The sequence below is a fragment of the Neoarius graeffei genome, chromosome 20 (genome assembly GCF_027579695.1).
Source record: "Neoarius graeffei isolate fNeoGra1 chromosome 20, fNeoGra1.pri, whole genome shotgun sequence".
NCBI classification, from domain to species: domain Eukaryota; kingdom Metazoa; phylum Chordata; class Actinopteri; order Siluriformes; family Ariidae; genus Neoarius; species Neoarius graeffei.
The window spans coordinates 54,022,886-54,042,958 of NC_083588.1; the positions used below are offsets into that span (position 1 = coordinate 54,022,886).

A 20,073-nucleotide genomic window follows, 5' to 3' on the forward strand; every position below is an offset into this window, starting at 1 on the left:
AAAGATAATTCGTTTAGTGTGTTACCAAAGGCTAGTCAGGCCCTATGCATTGATAGGCTAACAGAGGTTAACGTCACTTAATGTTCGCGAGCCTCTCATTAACGTGGACAAATATATTGATATCGTGTTTGAAATTGACGTTTTTGAATAACGATAGACTGCAATATTTACCTCTTATTTAAGATGTGGAGACGTGATAGTAGTCCACCCTCCCGCTCTCTCCATTCAGTCAGCGAACGTCACACAGGAAGTGAACCCCAGCGGGTCATAGAAACTTGCGCAGGAGAAGAATGACTTTTTTATTTGTAGGCTACGGAAACTTTGAGGAACGAAATAAAAACCGGTATTAACCGGTTACCATTATTTTTAATAAGCGTTTCTGTTCCGGAACATAAAAAATAATAAAGTTTCTGGTTTCGTTTCTGTTCCATGTGAAATAGAAAAAGTTCCCGGTTTTCGTTTTCGTTCCTTGAACCGGTTCAAAGCCCTGATGAGCACACACACATACCCAGAGCAGTGGGCAGCCCCAACAGCTAACAGCGCCCGGGGAGCAGTTGGGAGATAGGGTAGTATCTCGCTGGGCCGCGACAGCCTGTGACTAGTTGGAGACACAACAATTGCGATAAAATATATATATATTTTTTTTTAGAAGAAGAAACCGTTTTATTTGTCACATGCACACTTCAAGCACAGTGAAATTCATCCTCTGCATTTAACCCATCTGAAGCAGTGAACACACACTCACACCCAGAGCAGTGGGCAGCCACACCAGAGCGCCCGGGGAGCAGTCAGGGATCAGGTACCTTGCTCAAGGGCACCTCAGCCCAAGGCTGCCCCACGTTAACCTAACTGCATATCTTTGGATATGCGAATCAGTGACAATTTTCACTTGGAATCACACTGAATTGATATTCGCATATTATCGCAATTGTTGTGTCTCCAGCTAGTCGCAGGCTGTCGCAGCCCAGTGAGATACACTCACACTTCCTGTCTCACGGAAACTGACTTGAGAAGGGTTCGTGACGGCTTTGCGACACCAGCGACGCATTTGCAGCTATTTTGAGAGAAATTTTGTCACACAAATTTTTTGAACATGTCCAAAATTTCAGCGACAAAGGAGCGACACTTTGCGACTCATGAGAGGAAATTGAGAAGCCCCGCGAATGTTTCAAGACACTTTTGAAACTCTCTCACGAATGACATTCGCGATTTGTCGCAACCCAGTGAGGTACTGGCTTTAGGTGCCTCGCTCAAGGGCACCTCAGCCCAAGGCCATACCATATTAGCCTAACCGCATGTCTTTGGATTGTGGGGGAAACCGGAGCACCCGGAGGAAACCCATGCAGACACGGGGAGAACATGCAAACTCTACACAGAAAGGCCCTCGCCGGCCGCTGGGCTCGAACCCAGAACCTTCTTGCTGTGAGGCAACAGCTCTAACCACTACACCACCGTGCGGCATTGAGTTGAGTGAGTGATAGTTCTGTGGGTGGAAACAAACATCTTGTTGATAAGAGACGTCAGAGGAAAATGGCCAGATTGGTTCGAGCTGCCAGGAAGGATATAGCAACTCATAGCCCCTCTTTACAAGCGTCGTGAGCAGGAAAGCATCTCAGCATGCAACAGCAGAAGAACACACTGGGTTCCAGTCCTGCCAGCCAAGAACAGGAATCTTAGAATCAAGAACAAGTTCCTATTAAAGTGGCCGGTGACTGTAGTATACTGCAATACAAATGTAATAACACAATATTAAAACACTTTCTGTAAATAGTTTTGAATCATGTCCTAAAATGATTTCCAATTATTAAAGCTTGGGTAGGTCATTTATTTTAGAAGTAGTTTTTTTTTTGTCATATTTCTTGAAATTCTCTTTACATGCATAGCAATGAATCCAATCAAATGCTCTGACAATTAAAAAAATCATACGTTGCAGTTACAGGGCTGTATAAAGTCCATCCAATCATTTCATTCAGTCCGAATGCAATTTGCAGACGTATTACTAAAGCTAGTGAGCTAGTCGACAGCTAGGAATATCCAATGTACTAGCAATATCCATGTTCATTGTTTACATTCATTATGATAATATTAGATGTTTTCTTACATGTTAATAAGACATGAGGTATTTGGATATGACAGTGATGTACAAAGCTTCCCCAACATTCTTTCGCATGGAGCAGTAATCAGGCAGTGCGCATCAGTGACGTGCGGTCAGGGGCAGCAGGTGAGGCAGGGCCTCACCGGTCATCATCCAGCCATCATGAGATGTAATGTCTCATTTTTTCATTATCTCTAGCCGCTTTATCCTTCTACAGGGTTGCAGGCAAGCTGGAGCCTATCCCAGGTGACTACGGGCGAAAGGCGGGGTACACCCTGGACAAGTCGCCAGATCATCACAGGGCTGACACATAGACACAGACAACCATTCACACTCACATTCACACCTACGGTCAATTTAGAGTCACCAGTTAACCTAACCTGCATGTCTTTGGACTGTGGGGGAAACCGGAGCACCCGGAGGAAACCCACGCGGACACGGGGAGAACATGCAAACTCCACACAGAAAGGCCCTCGCCGGCCCCGGGGCTCGAACCCGGACCTTCTTGCTGTGAGGCGACAGTGCTAACCACTACACCACTGTGCCGCCCCTTGAGATGTAATGAATGTAAATAATGATAACAATAAAGATTTGTCCAATCATCTGTGCTATATATGCCATTTCTGTATGATTCAAATAATTTCAGTCATTTTTGCAATCAAAATCGACATATTTGCCTATTTCCTATTCAATTGCAGCGAATATGCAGCGACGTGAGGCAGCACCAAGCCGTGCCTCACGTCCAGGGGCGCCGCCAGAAATTTTGGGCCCCATGAAAGATTAGAATTTTGGGCACCCCAACTTTGCCCACCCTCGTCACTATTGTCATTATTTGACTTTTGATAGCCCATGGACCTTGTGACTTTGTTATTACATTTTATGTATTAACCTACCAGGGACTAGATGAAAACTGGTCAGTAACTAATTCTAAAACTTAAATCTAATTTAAAATTTAAAAACTTCAATCCTAAAGCATTTATGGGTTGTATTGCTGCTTACCTCCTTCTCCAAAGGGGGGTTCAGTGGTTTGGTAGGGCGGAGGTCCCCCTGAGGCTGAATCTGTGCATATTTAGGGCACCCCATTAGTTATGAAACTGGTTATTAGCACTAGTTATTAGCACCAGCATAACGTAATATTTCATCTTGTTTATCACACAAGTCAGTTCAGTTATTAAAATGGAAAAAATGTCACTGTACAAACTGTAAAAGTGTTCTCTTGATAGGCTAATCCAACCACGTTCATACTGTTCATTTACCATTCGCTAATATTTTGAACACACATGTGAGCGATAGCTACCTTCCTTTGGGAAAAACTGAGTGACCAGTTGCCTGCCTCTCCGGTCCCTCTCAGCTTTCAGCTGCCTTTCTTTACGTTTTTGACAGCCACGCTTCATATTTAGCGATCATAGACTGTACGCACTCCACTGCTGGCTGGCTGGCTGCTGCACCGCGACACAGCAGCAAGTAGCGTTGCACTGATCAGCACACAGATTTAACGCATCGCGCTTCTACCAGAACTGGACCATACCATTTCGCAAAAGGGGGAGGGTTAAATGACAATATGTTGAAGAACTCAAGAAATAGACAACCTTGTTCAATTAGCTCATTTTACCAGATGGAATATTGCATTGTTGTTATTTCAAAAGTCTTATTAAAATCATTAAAAGCATATTATCAGCCCCTTAAAGGGCCCGATGGCAGTGCTGGGCCCCTAGAATTGTTCTAACCTTTCCCCCCCTGGCGGCGCCCATGCTCACGTCAGATTGCGCAATCCCTTGTTAACTGGGTTGAGCGCGTGCCTTTTGCTTACTCTGTGTATGCTACCAACGTAATGCTGTATTAAAATGTTTTTTATACATTGTAGACATGTGTATAATCTGTCCTCACTTTCCTTATAATATGTAATGTTTTCTACGTATGTGTATCACTTATTTAGTGTTAACAATTTGACATAAAGCCGCACTGAAAAGACATGAGGTGAGGCAGGCAGTAGCTCTGCCGCAGTGCAGAGGGCGTACGTGAGCTCAGTTATTCTTGTTTGGTGGTTGCTTCTTCTCTACGTCGTCACGTAAAGTTTAATTTGGACTGTTGTTGGCTTGTTCCGATTGACTGCAACAATGGAGGATGTAATAGCTCAACTGAAAGGTTTCTCAAAGTTGGACTTTCAAGGAAAACGGGACGTGATAAAGAATGGACGGCCGACGCCGGAGCTAAAGGAATTACTTCAAAGGACTGGGCAGAAGATAACCCGATCGTTTCAAAGTGAGTGGTACAACCGAAAAGATTGGCTGTGTGGCTGTGGTACAAGAAACCGCCTTTTCTGTTATCCCTATTTTGGTGCATATTTGAAAATCTGATTTTGAAAAACTCAGTGCCTCACTAGCTACCAACCTCACCGCACGTCACTGGTGTGCATTCATGTGTTTTGGAGGAGTGGCTTTAGAAGAACCATTCAAAGGAGGGGGTGGGGTTTATCTTACTCGTGCTGCTTTCTTCAGTGTTGCCAACTCTAGCTTTGTTACATATAAATATATTAAATAGACCATGAATTAGTCGACATATGGCAACATGTAAGGAAGTTGATTACTTTCCTATAACAGTATGTCCTGAAGTGTTTTACTCCTCTTATATTACTGCAGTTTGCCAGAGTGCAAATTTTATTTTATTAAAGAATGACACACAACACTGAGTGTTGAGAGTTACATTTAGTGTTGCGAAACATCCGTGAGGAACGATACATATATGTTATTTACCAGCTTAAGGTCGGTCTGTATCGTGAAATACCGTGACCGAGGTCTTGAAAGTACTGAGCGAGGCCCTCTGGGCCGAGGTCAGTATTCAAGGCCGAGGTCACGGTATTTCACCATACGGACCGACCTTAAGCTGGCAAATAATATATTTATTTTTTTCTTTCCCAAATTCTAACAGAAAACGAGAGCGCCCGAAAGGGAAAACCGAGCCGAGGCGAGCCGCCATTTTGAATCCTCATTCACGACTGTAATGCAAATGGCTTCCTCCTCGGTATACAAGTGCACTTCCATGGCAGGAAAAAAAAAATACATTTTGCCACCTATGTAGTCCCCTATTTATACAAAATTGAGTCATTCAGGATTCAGCCATGTTTTTGCTCGGCGTTAGCAAGTTAGAGGTTTTTAGCTTTCTCCTGAAATGTTTTCTTTTATTTCTTCTTCCTCAGGGTAGTAAAACTCGCTTTCGCTGTGAACACTGTCGTTATCGCTATCCATGCTGTAAAATTAATGCTATTCTCTTGAGAAATGCGAAAATAAATGTTGACAAAAAATTGCTACTATGTTTGTTGTTGTTGTGAACGAGCGAGTCGCCAGAGGTCCGTAACCGGGGTCCGTAACTGGGGTCCGTACCGTAGGATACGGACCCGCTCACCAGCCAATCAGAGCGCAGGATTTGATGGAAACCGGACCACGAAAAAAATAATTCTTGTTATGTTACAAAAGTTATAACAGTCATTCTTTAGTCTTTCTTGAAGTTAGTTAGATCAATAAAAGAGCAGAAACAGGAAATCAGTCCATCCTTGAGACTTTCCCTTGGCAGAAAACCAGTGTTTAACAAAGTCCTGACACTTGAGACTCCTTCCACAAACGTTAACATTATAGCAAACTTCATCGATGATTATATGTTTTCTTTATTAAATAGCAACAAATAAATTAATTTGTTTATTATTCGTCTTAGATTATATGAAGTGCCTGTCATACAGGCACTGTGTATATGCTATAGTTTAGTAGAAATAGTGCATTAACAGAAACCTGTGATTTGCCTTGCAGTTGACACTACTGTTAGAGCTGCTGTTATTGAAAATTAATCAACACTTTACGACATTACATTAATGGCATTTAGCAGACACTCTTATCCAGACCAACGTACAACATACCCAGAACAGCCTGGGGTTAGGTACCTTGCTCAAGTGCATTTCAGCCATTCCTGCTGGTCCAGGGAATCAAACCGGTGACCTTCTCAACCCATTAGGCTATGGCTTCCCCAATCAGATTTGAGAATTCAACAGTGCTGTGGAATGTCATACATCGATGCTCCATTTTGTACCAAATCACAGCACATGGAAACCTGCGATCCCAGTAACCCTACCCACACATCTACAGCACAAATAAAGATGATGAATAAGGACAGAGTGCCATCTAGTGTCAACAGGATCAATTACTGCAATCAGGCCTTCTCTGACTGGGCCACATGGTGGTAACAGTGGTGAGCATTATTCCCTCACAACAAGAAGGTTCTGGGTTCGAGCCCAGTGAACTTTGCATGTTCTCCCCGTGTCTGTGGGTTTCCTCCAGGTGCTCCAGTTTCCCCTACAGTCCAAAGACATGCAGTTAGCTACTCTAAAGTGCCCATAGGTGTGAATGGTTGTTTCCCAAGCCCAGAAATGGGATGGTTGCGGCAAGAAGGGCATCCGGTGTAAAACTACGCTCCAGTTAATATGACTTGTGGATCAGTAGGGTCCACGTGGACCCCAACCTGCCAGCAGTGTTGGACAAGGAGGAAAAAGAAGGCCTTCTCTGTCTGATGCTCGCAATCATATGTGCTTATTCATGTTATATTACAATGTAATGACACCGTTGAAAATTATTTTCTACTCCAGTGACACAGTTTATATCTCTACTGTCGACAATAAAGATGGGTGTTTGTCAAATTTTGATGTCTGTGCACATGTGCTACTCTGTGTTCATGTGTGTATACATGTGTTTTCTAGTTTTAGAATGAATGAATGAATGAATGAATGAATATATTTATTTAGGATAGCCCAGTTATTTGCACAGTTCACAATCCCATAAATTGCCACCGTGAACATCTTTTCAGTGAGGGCCTCATACAGTCATACACACACTAACCTAACCACATGTCTTTGATCCACATGTCTTGTGAGGAACTTTGTGAAGTTACAGCAGAGAACCTATGTTGAATGTGTTGAGTACACCAAACAACCAGGAATTCAGGAAAATATTTAAAAAGGAGATGCAAACCTTTGAACTTTTATCACATTTATTTTCCCACCACAATCAATGTATTAACTATTTGTCGATTTTTGTTGTTTGCAATGATGGACATCTGCATAAAGCACTAAATGTTTTACTGACATAAATTACTTTTCTTTTTCTTCTTCTTTTTATTTCGTCCTAGTGTGTGCAAACTTTTACAATTTTCTTGTTAGTATTAACAAGATAATAATTATAATTAAAATACAAAAATGCAAAAAATGTCCTCTAGAAGTTCTATAGGACTCAATGGAACTCTATAGGACTTTCTATAGAACTCTGGTGTTTTGTAGGATTTCAGCATGGTTCTGTAGGAGACTGTGAATTGTGTCCTGTACAACCCCGATTCCAAAAAAGTTGGGACAAAGTACAAATTGTAAATAAAAACGGAATGCAATAATTTACAAATCTCAAAAACTGATATTGTATTCACAATAGAACATAGACAACATATCAAATGTCGAAAGTGAGACATTTTGAAATTTCATGCCAAATATTGTCATTTGAAATTTCATGACAGCAACACATCTCAAAAAAGTTGGGACAGGGGCAATAAGAGGCTGGAAAAGTTAAAGGTACAAAAAAGGAACAGCTGGAGGACCAAATTGCAACTCATTACATCAACTGGCAATAGGTCATTAACATGACTGGGTATAAAAAGAGCATCTTGGAGTGGCAGCGGCTCTCAGAAGTAAAGATGGGAAGAGGATCACCAATCCCCCTAATTCTGCGCCGACAAATAGTGGAGCAATATCAGAAAGGAGTTCGACAGTGTAAAATTGCAAAGAGTTTGAACATATCATCATCTACAGTGCATAATATCATCAAAAGATTCAGAGAATCTGGAAGAATCTCTGTGCGTAAGGGTCAAGGCCGGAAAACCATACTGGGTGCCCGTGATCTTCGGGCCCTTAGACGGCACTGCATCACATACAGGCATGCTTCTGGGTTGGAAATCACAAAATGGGCTCAGGAATATTTCCAGAGAACATTATCTGTGAACACAATTCACCGTGCCATCTGCCGTTGCCAGCTAAAACTCTGTAGTTCAAAGAAGAAGCCGTATCTAAACATGATCCAGAAGCGCAGGCGTCTTCTCTGGGCCAAGGCTCATTTAAAATGGACTGTGGCAAAGTGGAAAACTGTTCTGTGGTCAGACGAATCAAAATTTGAAGTTCTTTATGGAAATCAGGGACGCCGTGTCATTCGGACTAAAGAGGAGAAGGACGACCCAAGTTGTTATCAGCGCTCAGTTCAGAAGCCTGCATCTCTGATGGTATGGGGTTGCATTAGTGCGTGTGGCATGGGCAGCTTACACATCTGGAAAGACACCATCAATGCTGAAAGGTATATCCAGGTTCTAGAGCAACATATGCTCCCATCCAGACGACGTCTCTTTCAGGGAAGACCTTGCATTTTCCAACATGACAATGCCAAACCACATACTGCATCAATTACAGCATCATGGCTGCGTAGAAGAAGGGTCCGGGTACTGAACTGGCCAGCCTGCAGTCCAGATCTTTCACCCATAGAAAACATTTGGCGCATCATAAAACGGAAGATACGACAAAAAAGACCTAAGACAGTTGAGCAACTAGAATTCTACATTAGACAAGAATGGGTTAACATTCCTATCCCTAAACTTGAGCAACTTGTCTCCTCAGTCCCCAGACGTTTACAGACTGTTGTAAAGAGAAAAGGGGATGTCTCACAGTGGTAAACATGGCCTTGTCCCAACTTTTTTGAGATGTGTTGTTGTCATGAAATTTAAAATCACCTAATTTTTCTCTTTAAATGATACATTTTCTCAGTTTAAACATTTGATATGTCATCTATGTTCTATTCTGAATAAAATATGGAATTTTGAAACTTCCACATCATTGCATTCCATTTTTATTTACAATCTGTACTTTGTCCCAACTTTTTTGGAATCGGGGTTGTAGAACAAGAAGTTTCTATCGGCTTTTCTCAGCGTTCTATAGAACTTGCCAAGTGTTTTCTTTAGGACAGAAAATTTCTATTAAAACTCAAGTTCTATAGAAAATCTATATTTGAACATTATTTATTGGCTTGGTGCTTTTGTGTCGACTCAAGAATATTTCCTTGATATGACAGTGGTGGCACCACTGTTGGGTAAACCATACTAAAGGAACTGGAGAGAGCCCAGAGGACCCCAGACCATATACAACTTGCTGGCATGCAATATGATTTGTCTTTTTGAACTTTAGGTTGTAAGTATGGCTAAAATGTCATGGCCATGTCATAAAATTTCAATGCCTCAGCCAATTGGTTTCAACTTAACTCACCTGATTACCAGAATTATTTGGAGGAGGAAGTAGGAATTATTTTTAAATACAATATGGATTTATTAACAAACAGGAGCTTACATGTGAGAGATGCACAAATCATAAAATGATATTATGCTATTAAATCAAAATAAGTAAAACAACAAAAACACAACTAAAATTAGTTACAGTTGTAGGTTTATTTTTCTTTGGGAAAAATATGGTCATTTATTAAATTTATACATTTTGTACTAGTTGAAACTTCACACCACCTGCAGTAACTGCATTTTAGTGGAAATAAACCACTGCATCTATTTTGATTAGTATAAATCCATTAGCAGGATGCACAATGACCTATCTTAAAATATTTAATAATTTTCACTCCAAAATATACTGCAAGTATTTACTAGTATGTGTATATCGAGGTGACAAATTTTAGGGACTGATCAACAGTGCAGCTTGCATGGAAGAATGCTAAAAGAACCTGTAGCAATAGTAGCTGCGGAGTTGCTGGGTCTATGGAACTGGTCTATAGAACTGGTCTAAAGGATCTGCTCTATAGAGAGCGTGCACGTGACGTCACGAGGTCACGTGATATTTGTTTATCCGCCATCTTGGACGGCATGGCCGCGCATAGAACTTAGACGAACCTGTTCTAATTATCAAGTGTGTGGGAGTAGATCTTTCGAGAATGGTTGGTTATATCTTGTTCAGCATTTGGTTGTACCAATAGACAGGGCCAAAAGGAGGGCCTGTCATTTTATAGATTCCCCGCAGACGAGGAGAGACGCGCAAAATGGGTCTCAAAAAATGCAAAAAGAATATGTATGTTATTTTAGGCACATAGAGGTGCAAGAAAATATTTTTTTAATTTGTTTGAATATAGAAGCTGGACATATCTGTGACCCCTATACATTTATATCTGATATTGAATAATAATTCTGCACAGATAAAGATAGCGGTGATTTGTGATTTTTTTTTTCAGACAAAAACATACATATTTACAACCCTGTCATTATCTGGAACTGAGTTTAGATTTCGAACATTCTTACGATAAAACGTCCTGCATAGTCTCTTTATGATAAACGTCTTAATGCCACTTACCCGTGAGGTTATCAAGTAGACATTCTTCTTCGGAACCTTCCAGAGGTATAGTTGGGATACCCATCCCGTAACAAAATATTTATAAGCTTCCAGGCTCTTGTAAGCTTTGAGGGCTTTGCCAGTGTAACACGATTCACGATTAACAAGAAAATTGTAAATGTCGTGGTAGGCCAGATCGGGCAAATCGCCAGCACCGCAGCTCCGAATTTCTCTGAACAAGGATTGCGGCAAGTTGTACGGATCTGCAATCCCCAACCTGGAACACTTTTCCACGTAACGCTGCCTCACGTCACCTTCAAGATGCTGAACAAACTTAGACAAGTTATCGCGCGATGTAGATGGGGTATTTTCCGAATTTTCTTGGGGATTACTGCCTGGCTCCATTACGCTCGCGCAAGATAAACAATCCTGAAGCCGTCCAATATGGCGGAGTAAACACGGACGGGTCACGTGACTGCACCCTATAGAACTGGAGTACTAGAGTTCTCATCACATCACTCCTGTGGAGGACGGCCCCATATGGACGGTTGAAAGTCACACCTGGAGGACGCTCTGGACTCTTACAGGAATGCTTTTATGGCTGACGACTACAGTTGACTTGCTAACTTCAGGACTGCAGTTGTCATGAACAGTTTTGCACTCAAGTTTCCATCACTGAAGAGTTATAACATCAACGAAACTGACTTCATGTTAAAACTCTTAATGTTATAGTCATGCTGTGTGTTGTTGCCCAAATAAGGATGGGTTCCCTTTCGAGTCTGGTTCCTCTCGAGGTTTCTTCCTCGTGTCGTCTGAGGGAGCTTTTCCTTGCCACCGTTGCCACAGGCTTGTTCATTGCTCATAACCTATATTAGGGATAAAAAAGACTCATGTCTTGGGTCGTTCAGATTCTGTAAAGGTGCTTTGGGACAAAGTCTACTGTTAAAAGCGCTATACAGACAAACTTGACTTGACTGCAAGATTTTCATTAAGTTTTCTATAGGATTCCTATAGAAGATTTTTAGCAGGGTAAAACGGTTGCTTGTTTTGGTTTATTATAATATTTTTGTGGGGTGGCACGGTGGTGTAGTGGTTAGCGCTGTTGTCTCACAACAAGAAGGTCTGGGTTCGAGCCCCATGGCCGGCGAGGGCCTTTCTGTGCAGAGTTTGCATGTTGTCCGCGTGGGTTTCCTCCGGGTGTTCCGGTTTCCCCCACAGTCCAAAGACATGCAGGTTAGGTTAACTGGTGACTCTAAATTGACCGTGAATGTGAGTGTGAATGGTTGTCTGTGTCTATGTGTCAGCCCTGTGATGACCTGGCGACTTGTCCAGGGTGTACCCCACCTTTCGCCCGTAGTCAGCTGGGATAGGCTCCAGCTTGCCTGCGACCCTGTAGAAGGATAAAGCGGCTAGAGATAATGAGATGAGATAATATTTTTGTCTATTCCCACTCCTTCTGCATGCAGATCGTTTTCTAGCAGTTCGGTTCAATCAGTATGAATGTATTTACATATAGAAATGTATGGCGTCTAGACTTCCATTGTATCGGAAGCGAATATTGACCTTTCCAACATGGCGGACACGTTGACGTTTGATACGGACGAGCAACCTACTTCCTCCACAGGGAAGGAATATTTACTCTATGACCTGGGCTAAAGTAATAGCCATTTAAACCGCACATCATTTTTCAAAGCTGAGGCTGGTGTTGTGTGTGTAAACAGGATTATTATGATTTTCATCACTTCTATTAAATGGCTGCCATTAGCGGGATGACCTCTGGTAAGACTGTTTGAAGCTGCAACAGTGGGCGGGACGTAAAGAACGTTCACGTCAAGAAGGTGCGGTTAGTTTATATAATGAGGGCGTGGCCAAGAGCTCTGCGTCAAAAACGTCCGCACGCTGTTCGTGGTTCTTGACAGCAAAATGGCGACGGTTGACTACGATGTGACTGCGGATCCGGAGATGGACTCACTCAGCGATGAGGAGCTCGAAAGGTAGTATTATTATTATTTTTAAAGCGGATGTATTAATCTAATACGTGACATTTAAGCCGAATAATGTCGTGTTTGATAGTAGTCGCTTTCAAAGAATCAGCTTGGAAATTTCCGAGCTGTTGTATTTATTGGCCTGTTTTACAGGCTGAATCGCTTTTTGTTTTTTCCTTTCATACTTCTACCAAATCGCATTTAATCCCAGAGTTAAATCAAGTGGAGAAAAAAATATATATATTTTAGCCGCTCGGACTGTTTTCAGCTTCATTCTAAGAGCAGTTTTCTTCTTTCCTCAGAGCTAAGCACAGTGAGCTAATTTAGCTTAGCTTAGCTATAAGAACAGCCATGATGGTTTTGTGCTTTTGTTAGTGTTTTAAAAAGAAATCGTTAGCCACATTAGTGTCTCATTTAAGAGAGCTCGTTTTCGTCATGTGAGAATATCCTGGATGGTGAACGTTGTTTGGGTTGGATTTGTTAATATGGATTTAAAAGCACTTGCTAACTTGATTAGCTTAGCATCAAGCTGCCGGCCGGGCTGCGCGTGCTCGCTGTCACTGTATCCGGTGTATTCGCTCCATCTTCTGTTTACCTGCATGTCGAAGTGAATACTGTCAGGAACAAAATCTTGACCTGAAGCGCCTCAGTTCGGCTTTTCATCCTGCTCGGGAGGAAGGATTATTGCTTGTGTTTTGTTTAACATCTGATGTGTGACACATTTGAACACACGCTAAAGGAAAAGCGGAAACTCGCTCCAAATTATAACCAGTAATTAATTCTTAACGTCAAACGGTATCGCGTCGAATCATTACCGTGATATGTTTGAGAAAGATGGTCGGTTTTTTTTATATTCAGAATGTCCTCTGAAACCCAAACCCCTGATTTGATTCAGTGAGAGTCAGTTTCTTCAGCCACTTTGTTTAGAGCAGTGAAATGAAAAATCAGGTCAAAACTTCAATTTCAAGCTTTCCTTAAAAAAAAAAAAACTGTTCAAATCTATAATGATGACGTTTGATCAACTTGTATACAGGTCCTGTGCTTTGTGTTAAACGGTTTGAAAACAATAAAACATGGGTTAGATTAGTGTCTCATCAGGACAGCCTGTTTCCATGATGTGACTGAGAATATTCTGACTTTTTAATAACACTTGCTAACTTAGCTAGCCATGCTGTCACTGTATCCGCATTTAGCTCGTCATTCTCAGCATCATATCACCTCCTTAAATAGTTCACACGCCCCAACGTTTAGTTCTCTAAAAAAAGAATCGGTGACCTTTTTATTGGACTACAATACCACCATGTGCATCTATTTTGTATTTAATTATTTTGTACTGAAGTTTGTTTGATCATGAGCTGTTTGCCGGTTATTTGAGTCGGCTGAATAAAATTTAACTTGCTATCTGCCGAGCTGTGGATCAAATTTATTATTATTTTTAAATGGCGAAAGTGTGGAACTAAATCAATCTTGCCCGTGGTGGTTTGAAAGCTAGAAGAAGGGAGTTAGTATTGTGCACATAAAGTCGCAACACCGAGCTTTTGTTTAGCGTTTCGTTGAAATATCCCTTTAAGAGGAAGTGCACCTTTAACGAGGCTCCTTTTATAAACCTCTGGAAGTTTCTGGCCCAAAGCGCATGCGCGCTTGTGCACAGACGCACCTCTGCTTGAACGTTTCAGGAGTGTAACCATGCTGTGCGCAGGGGGGTGAGTGAGTGAGACAGACAGAGAGAGAGAGACACACACGCAGGCAGGCCTGAGACAGCAGCAGTTGAGGTGCCCCAAAATAGTTGTTTCAGACCTTTTTATACATGTCCCTTAAGGCCAATTTATGCTGACAACGCAGTCCTCGCAGATGGCGTCTGCGTAGCCCCCCCACCTTCGCAGACGCTCTGCGCGCACCTCCCAAAAATTGTGACCACCCCAGAAGCCTCGCAGACAAGAGGGCTCTGATTGGTCCACTCTACATCCGCTGTACATGCACTTCCGCTTCCCTACTTTCCCGGTTTGGTTTGTTTTCACTACCGCCATTTTTAAAAACACAAGCGAAGATGGAGCAGCACGAAGAGCGGTTGATTGAGGAAGTACGTACATCTATACGACTCCAGTTCTAGTCATTATAAGTAACCGGAGGATAAACACTCCACTAACCACACCCACCAACTACTCCTAGCGACTTCACGCCCCCTTGCGTTGTGGCGGTGAATAACATCGCGCACGCCTATTACTCCCCGCTCAACGATAAATTACAACTGTCTGCAAAAAGCTATCTGCGAAAGCCTTGTCGCAAGAGCATGCAGAGGCTTAAGGCCAATTTATGCTGGCAACCCAGTCCTCGCAGAGCCCCCCCACCTTCGCAGACGCTCTGCACGCACCTCCCAAAAATTGTGACTGCTGCAGAAGCCTCGCAGACAAGAGGGCTCTGATTGGTCCACTCTACATCCGCTGTACACGCACTTCCGCTTCCCTACTTTCCCGGTTTGGTTTGTTTTCACGACCGGCATTTTTAAAAACACGAGCGAAGATGGAGCAGCATGAAGAGCGGTTGATCGAGGAAGTGAGGAAGTACGTACATCTATACGACTCCAGTTCTAGTCATTATAAGTAACCGGAGGATAAACACTCCACTAACCACACCCACCAACTACTCCTAGCGATTTTGCGACTTCGCGTCCCCTTGCGTTGTGGCGGTGAATAACATCGCGCACGCCTGTTACTCCCCGTTCAACGATAAATTACAACTGTCTGCGAAAAGCTATCTGCGAAAGCCTTGTCGCAAGAGCATGCAGAGGCTTAACATTAAGAGAAAATTAGACGACTACAGGTTTCCTTTAGTAGGGAAGCAGAAGTGCGTGTACAGCGGATGTAGAGTGGAACAATCAGAGCCCTCTTGTCTGCGACGCTGTCTGCAAGGCTTCTGCAGTGGTCACAATTTTTGGGAGGTGCGCGCAGAGCGTCTGCGAAGGTGGGGGGGCTACGCAGGCGCTGTCTGCGACGCCATCTGCAAGGACTGGGTTGTCAGCATAAATTGGCCTTTAGTGTTACTGACAGCAAAACCATGGTATCTGTAGAATATAGTTTAGGGGAAGCCATAGCCTAATGGATAGAGAAACAGCTTTGGGACCAAAAGATTGCTGGTTCGATTCCCTGGACCAGCAGGACTGGCTTAAATGCCAGTGCAAGACGCCTAACCCCTGGCATGTCTGATTGACCAAAGAAAAACTGATGATGCAGATTATCAATTTGGGCATTGGACCCAACTGACTGAACTTATCGGCAGGTTCTGGGTTTGAACCGACTGGTTGCCTTTGTGTGAAGTTTGAATGCTCCTCGTGTCTGCTTGGGTTTCCTCCCACAGCCCAAAGGCATGGGGTAGGTGCAAACATGAGCGTGAACTGTCTGTGTGTGAGCCCTGTGGTAGGTTGGCAACCTGTTCAGGACGTACCCCGCTTCTCACCTAAAGTGACCTGTGACTGATGGATATTCCTGTTTTCATTTTATACTTGCTCATATCTTTGAAGTGACTCAATTGTTGATCTCTGACTCTGTATTGGCTTTAAAGGAATAATCCAGAGTGATGTGCTTTCTAGGTCTATTTTTGCATTATTGAGAGTGCATACGTTGAGTTGCTACCACAATCACGTCAATCGGATGTGTTTTGAGACGGTTCGTTTTTTTGCGATTTCAACCGGAAAGCGCTAACATGGCAGTGCGAGTGGCATGTCTTTTTGCCGATACAAACGCTAGTTTTAAAGCCATTGCAAAGCTCAAAACAACATGACCGTTCTGTGGAAGTGAGTAGAGGGTTCCTACAAACAAAATGAAGTGTCCCTAGCTCTGCAAGTGCACGGACAGCGTGTAGAAGAGTAAATACAAAGCCAGTACCTTACCTGAAGTTGTTCTTCTCCAGACGCCATCTTCAGGGGAAAGTCCGTAAAAGCCGAGTGCAGAGCCCATCCCGCTGGAAATGCACAATTTCGTAGCATTTTACGGAGAAAGTCTATTTTTTTTTAGGTGGAAATTGCGTGCAAAAACATTACAGTCCAAGCCGGTTGGAATTTTGAATGGGAGGTCATGTGATGTCTCGTGAGAAGCCCAGGGAAGTTCTCCATCCCTGTGAAGCACCGTGCATCCTCTCTTGGAACATCTGGCTCGTCACAGTGTAGAAGGTCCCACTCTTGGCAACAGAGGCACTCCTCTTCGGTGGCCATGGGCTCACAGCGCCCACAGGCACACCACCAGTTCCCAGCAACTCTAGGCTGTGTTGCAACCATCTCTGCCTGCTGAAGATCTCTCGCTCTCCTTCATTCTTCTTCTTGCAACTCCTCCATATATTCTGGTTCAAATAAATACGGGCAGCCATCGAATTCGAACTCGGCAAAATCCAATTAGTAGGGAGCCTCTGCCATCTTGCTAGTTGCCCTCTCTACCCCACAACCTTTACTGTATGCCGCACATTCACGTGTAGAGAACTACTTCTGACAACAACATGTCTCGTGAGACATCACATGACCTCCCATTCAAAATTCCAACCGGCTTGGACTGTAATGTTTTTGCACGCAATTTCCTTTCAATTTCGACCTAAAAAATATTGTGTTTCCGTAAAATGCTACAAAATTGTGCATTTCCAGCGGGATGGGCTCTGCACTCGGTACTCGACTTTTATGGACTTTCCCCTGAAGATGGCGTCTGGAGAAGAACGACTTAAGGTAAGGTACTGGCTTTGTATTTACTCTTCTACAGACTCTGTCCGTGCACTTGCAGAGCTAGGGACACTTCATTTTGTTTGTAGGAACCCTCTACTCACTTCCACAGAACTGTCATGTTTTGAGCTTTGCAATGGTTTTAAAACTAGTGTTTTGTATCGGCAAAAAGACATGCCCCTTGCACTGCCTTGTTGGCGCTTTCTGGTTGAAATCGCAAAAAACGAGCAGTCTCAAAACACATCCGATTGACGTGATTGTGGTAGCAACTCAACGTATGCACTCCCAATAGAGATCTTGCAGTCACGTGACCGGAAAGTACACAACCCCCATCTTGTCGGTCAAAAACACCGCTGAACACTGCTGCACTCGTGTACAGAATGGATCAATTTCAACCAACGGACTACACGGCTCATTTTTCTAATGAACAGATAACTAGATATGTCTAAAATAAATGATCTACAGATTTGTGACCCTTATGGCTTTCCGGACGGAGTTTTCACGACCGGATTTTGAACTGCCAGTGGAATACCCGGACGTGTATGATTACCTCATTAACTTTCCCTCGCTGTTCAGTGGTGAAGCACTGCGTGCTTATAAATCTCTGGACAGTTTTCTTTACAGAAATTCAGGATTTGTCAGCGACTCAGATGTGGCATCTTGTAAACAAGAAAATAACAATCCTCATTGGATGGGTAAGTCACTTAAGTATTGAGTATAGCACTGACCAGCCGATTATAGAATAAGGTAATTCCAAATCGTCCGTCTTGTTTACATGGATCTGGCGTTGGAGAGGTAGAGGCTTGGCAGTGGAGGTTTGAGTAGCTGTTTTCTGAGCTTGGTCAACAGGCCGGCTCTGCCTGTAGCCTCGATTTTGCTTCTGCTCCCGGCGCCGCCTCCTTCACTTTGCTTCCCATAACAATCCACGGAGACCTCGCTGTCTCGCCCGGAATGTTTTTTTTATTTTTTTTTCCTCTCGTCCGGAATGTTGTGCATGCGATGGAAATCGCTACAAACCGTCATTTTCTGCTGGAAATCAATGTCCAGTAAGTCCATACGGTTGTAGTGGATATTGAAGTCCGGTACAGACGAACAACACGCAAAAATACACACAAAAAACATAAACGTGCACAGGTAGGGAGAGCTTGTAGCCACAGCCGTTGTAGTAGAATTGTATATAGTAGGGTTTTCCAGAAGAAAAGGTAGAAGTAGAAGGCGGAATATGGCGTTTGACCGACACGATGGCGTCTGTCACAATCTGGATCGGCTGTGACGTCACATGCAAGTGCTCCATAACGCAAAAATAGACCTAGAAAGCCTATCACTCCGGATTATTCCTTTTAATGTTCATCCAATTAAATCCTCTATCAAGGGTACATGTCTTGCCCCCTCAGAGCGTGTCTTGCTCTACAGTGACAGCTCTTTGGCAACAACAATGGTTCAGTGTGTTTTTGTCACACGGTTCTGTTTTCTAACCATGACTTGATGGAGAAAATTGTTTGAAAGTTGGTGGAGTTTCTGAAAGTTAGTGATTGTGACTGGTGCATTTCAGAGGAGCGTTTTACTAAAGCAGGGCTGTTGGTATTGAATTGTTTTAGATTAAAAAAAAAAAAAGATATATTTTTTTTGGGCTTTTTCCACCTTTATTGGATAGGACAGTGTAGAGACAGGAAATGAGACGGGGAGGGATCGGGAAGTGACCTCGGGTCGGAATCGAACCCGGGTCCCTGGATTTATGGTATGGCGCCTTATCCACCTGAGCCACGACGCCCCCTGATTGATAATTTCACTCCATCTTTGGACATCATTGGGGCTTCTCTATCAGTCAGAGCAAGTAGTGTAAATGTATCGACAATTAAGATGTATCTGATTCCTCCCAGTGATCCCGGTCACCATCGGCACTGCGGAGCGTTCACACGTTTACAGCATAATTCCAACAACGCGCTGCAACTCGTTAAAAGTCTTCTCTTCTCCATATGTAGCTAGTTACTGTCAAGTTTGTTTAGATTTAGCAGTAGTAATCTATACAGCCTCTATGTTAATTGGATCCGGTGTAGCAGTGGAGGTTTAAAGAAGTAAGGACTGTCCACTGGTTCATTTATTAATGAATTGCTGTGGTATAAGGGAAGTCAAACACTTTGGGACATGTTATAATTAATTGGAAAATGGTCCACTTAAGGGTTGTAATAGTAACACCGCTTTGCTTTAGGCTACGTCACACCAGCTGATCGTTGATAAACTTCAAAAGACTGGGGGGAAGCAACCACTGAACTTGGGTTGTACACAGGTATTCGGATATTCAGCTGAGTGTTTGAGGCGCCAGTATTTGAATACTGAAACCGCTATTCGTTATAGCCTCCAGCCAGTAGAGTTTAGTGGGAAATTGTGAACAACCAAACCACGTCTGGCAACGTTATAATGCAGAGACTGGTACTGTCATGGTATGCATCTGGACTGAACAAAAAGCTTCATAAGCATACATGGGTGCTGTATGTATGAGAAGAAATTGTTAATCCAATGAGGTTTAGAGAAACTCGTAATTCTACGGGACAATACTTTTTTTTTTCTAACTTTAAAGATTCAGGATGAAATTAAAATCTGCTTCCTTAATGATTATTTTAAAAAAAAAATCCTGATATCCACAGTATCTTAAAGCATATTTGACACGTTTAATGACTCAATATTTCATAATATTTTCCAGCTCTTTTGTGCGCAAAGTACACACGATATACATTGCTAACTTTTAAGAGTGAGGTTATTCGTTTAGTCCCAACGCGTTGTGACCTACATGCGTTACTTTCCCGCAGTGCAGTTCTCTTTACAAGCTCTTCAGATTCACTCCTTCCTGAATGAAGGACTTGACTTGAACCTGGCTCAGGTGGACGTGTACTATTAGCAACTG

General features: G+C 42.9%; 1 protein-coding gene across 1 annotated transcript in view; it reads left to right on the top strand.

Annotated features, from left to right (window-relative positions):
* The first annotated feature begins 12,386 nt into the window (after positions 1–12,386).
* dnajc7 (DnaJ (Hsp40) homolog, subfamily C, member 7) overlaps positions 12,387–20,073 on the top strand; it is a 47,320-nt gene continuing 39,633 nt past the window's right edge. The window contains exon 1 of the mRNA XM_060901993.1: positions 12,387–12,481. Coding sequence (XP_060757976.1) covers positions 12,411–12,481 — 71 coding nt within the window. The 5' untranslated portion in view covers positions 12,387–12,410. The remainder of the gene's footprint in view (positions 12,482–20,073) is intronic.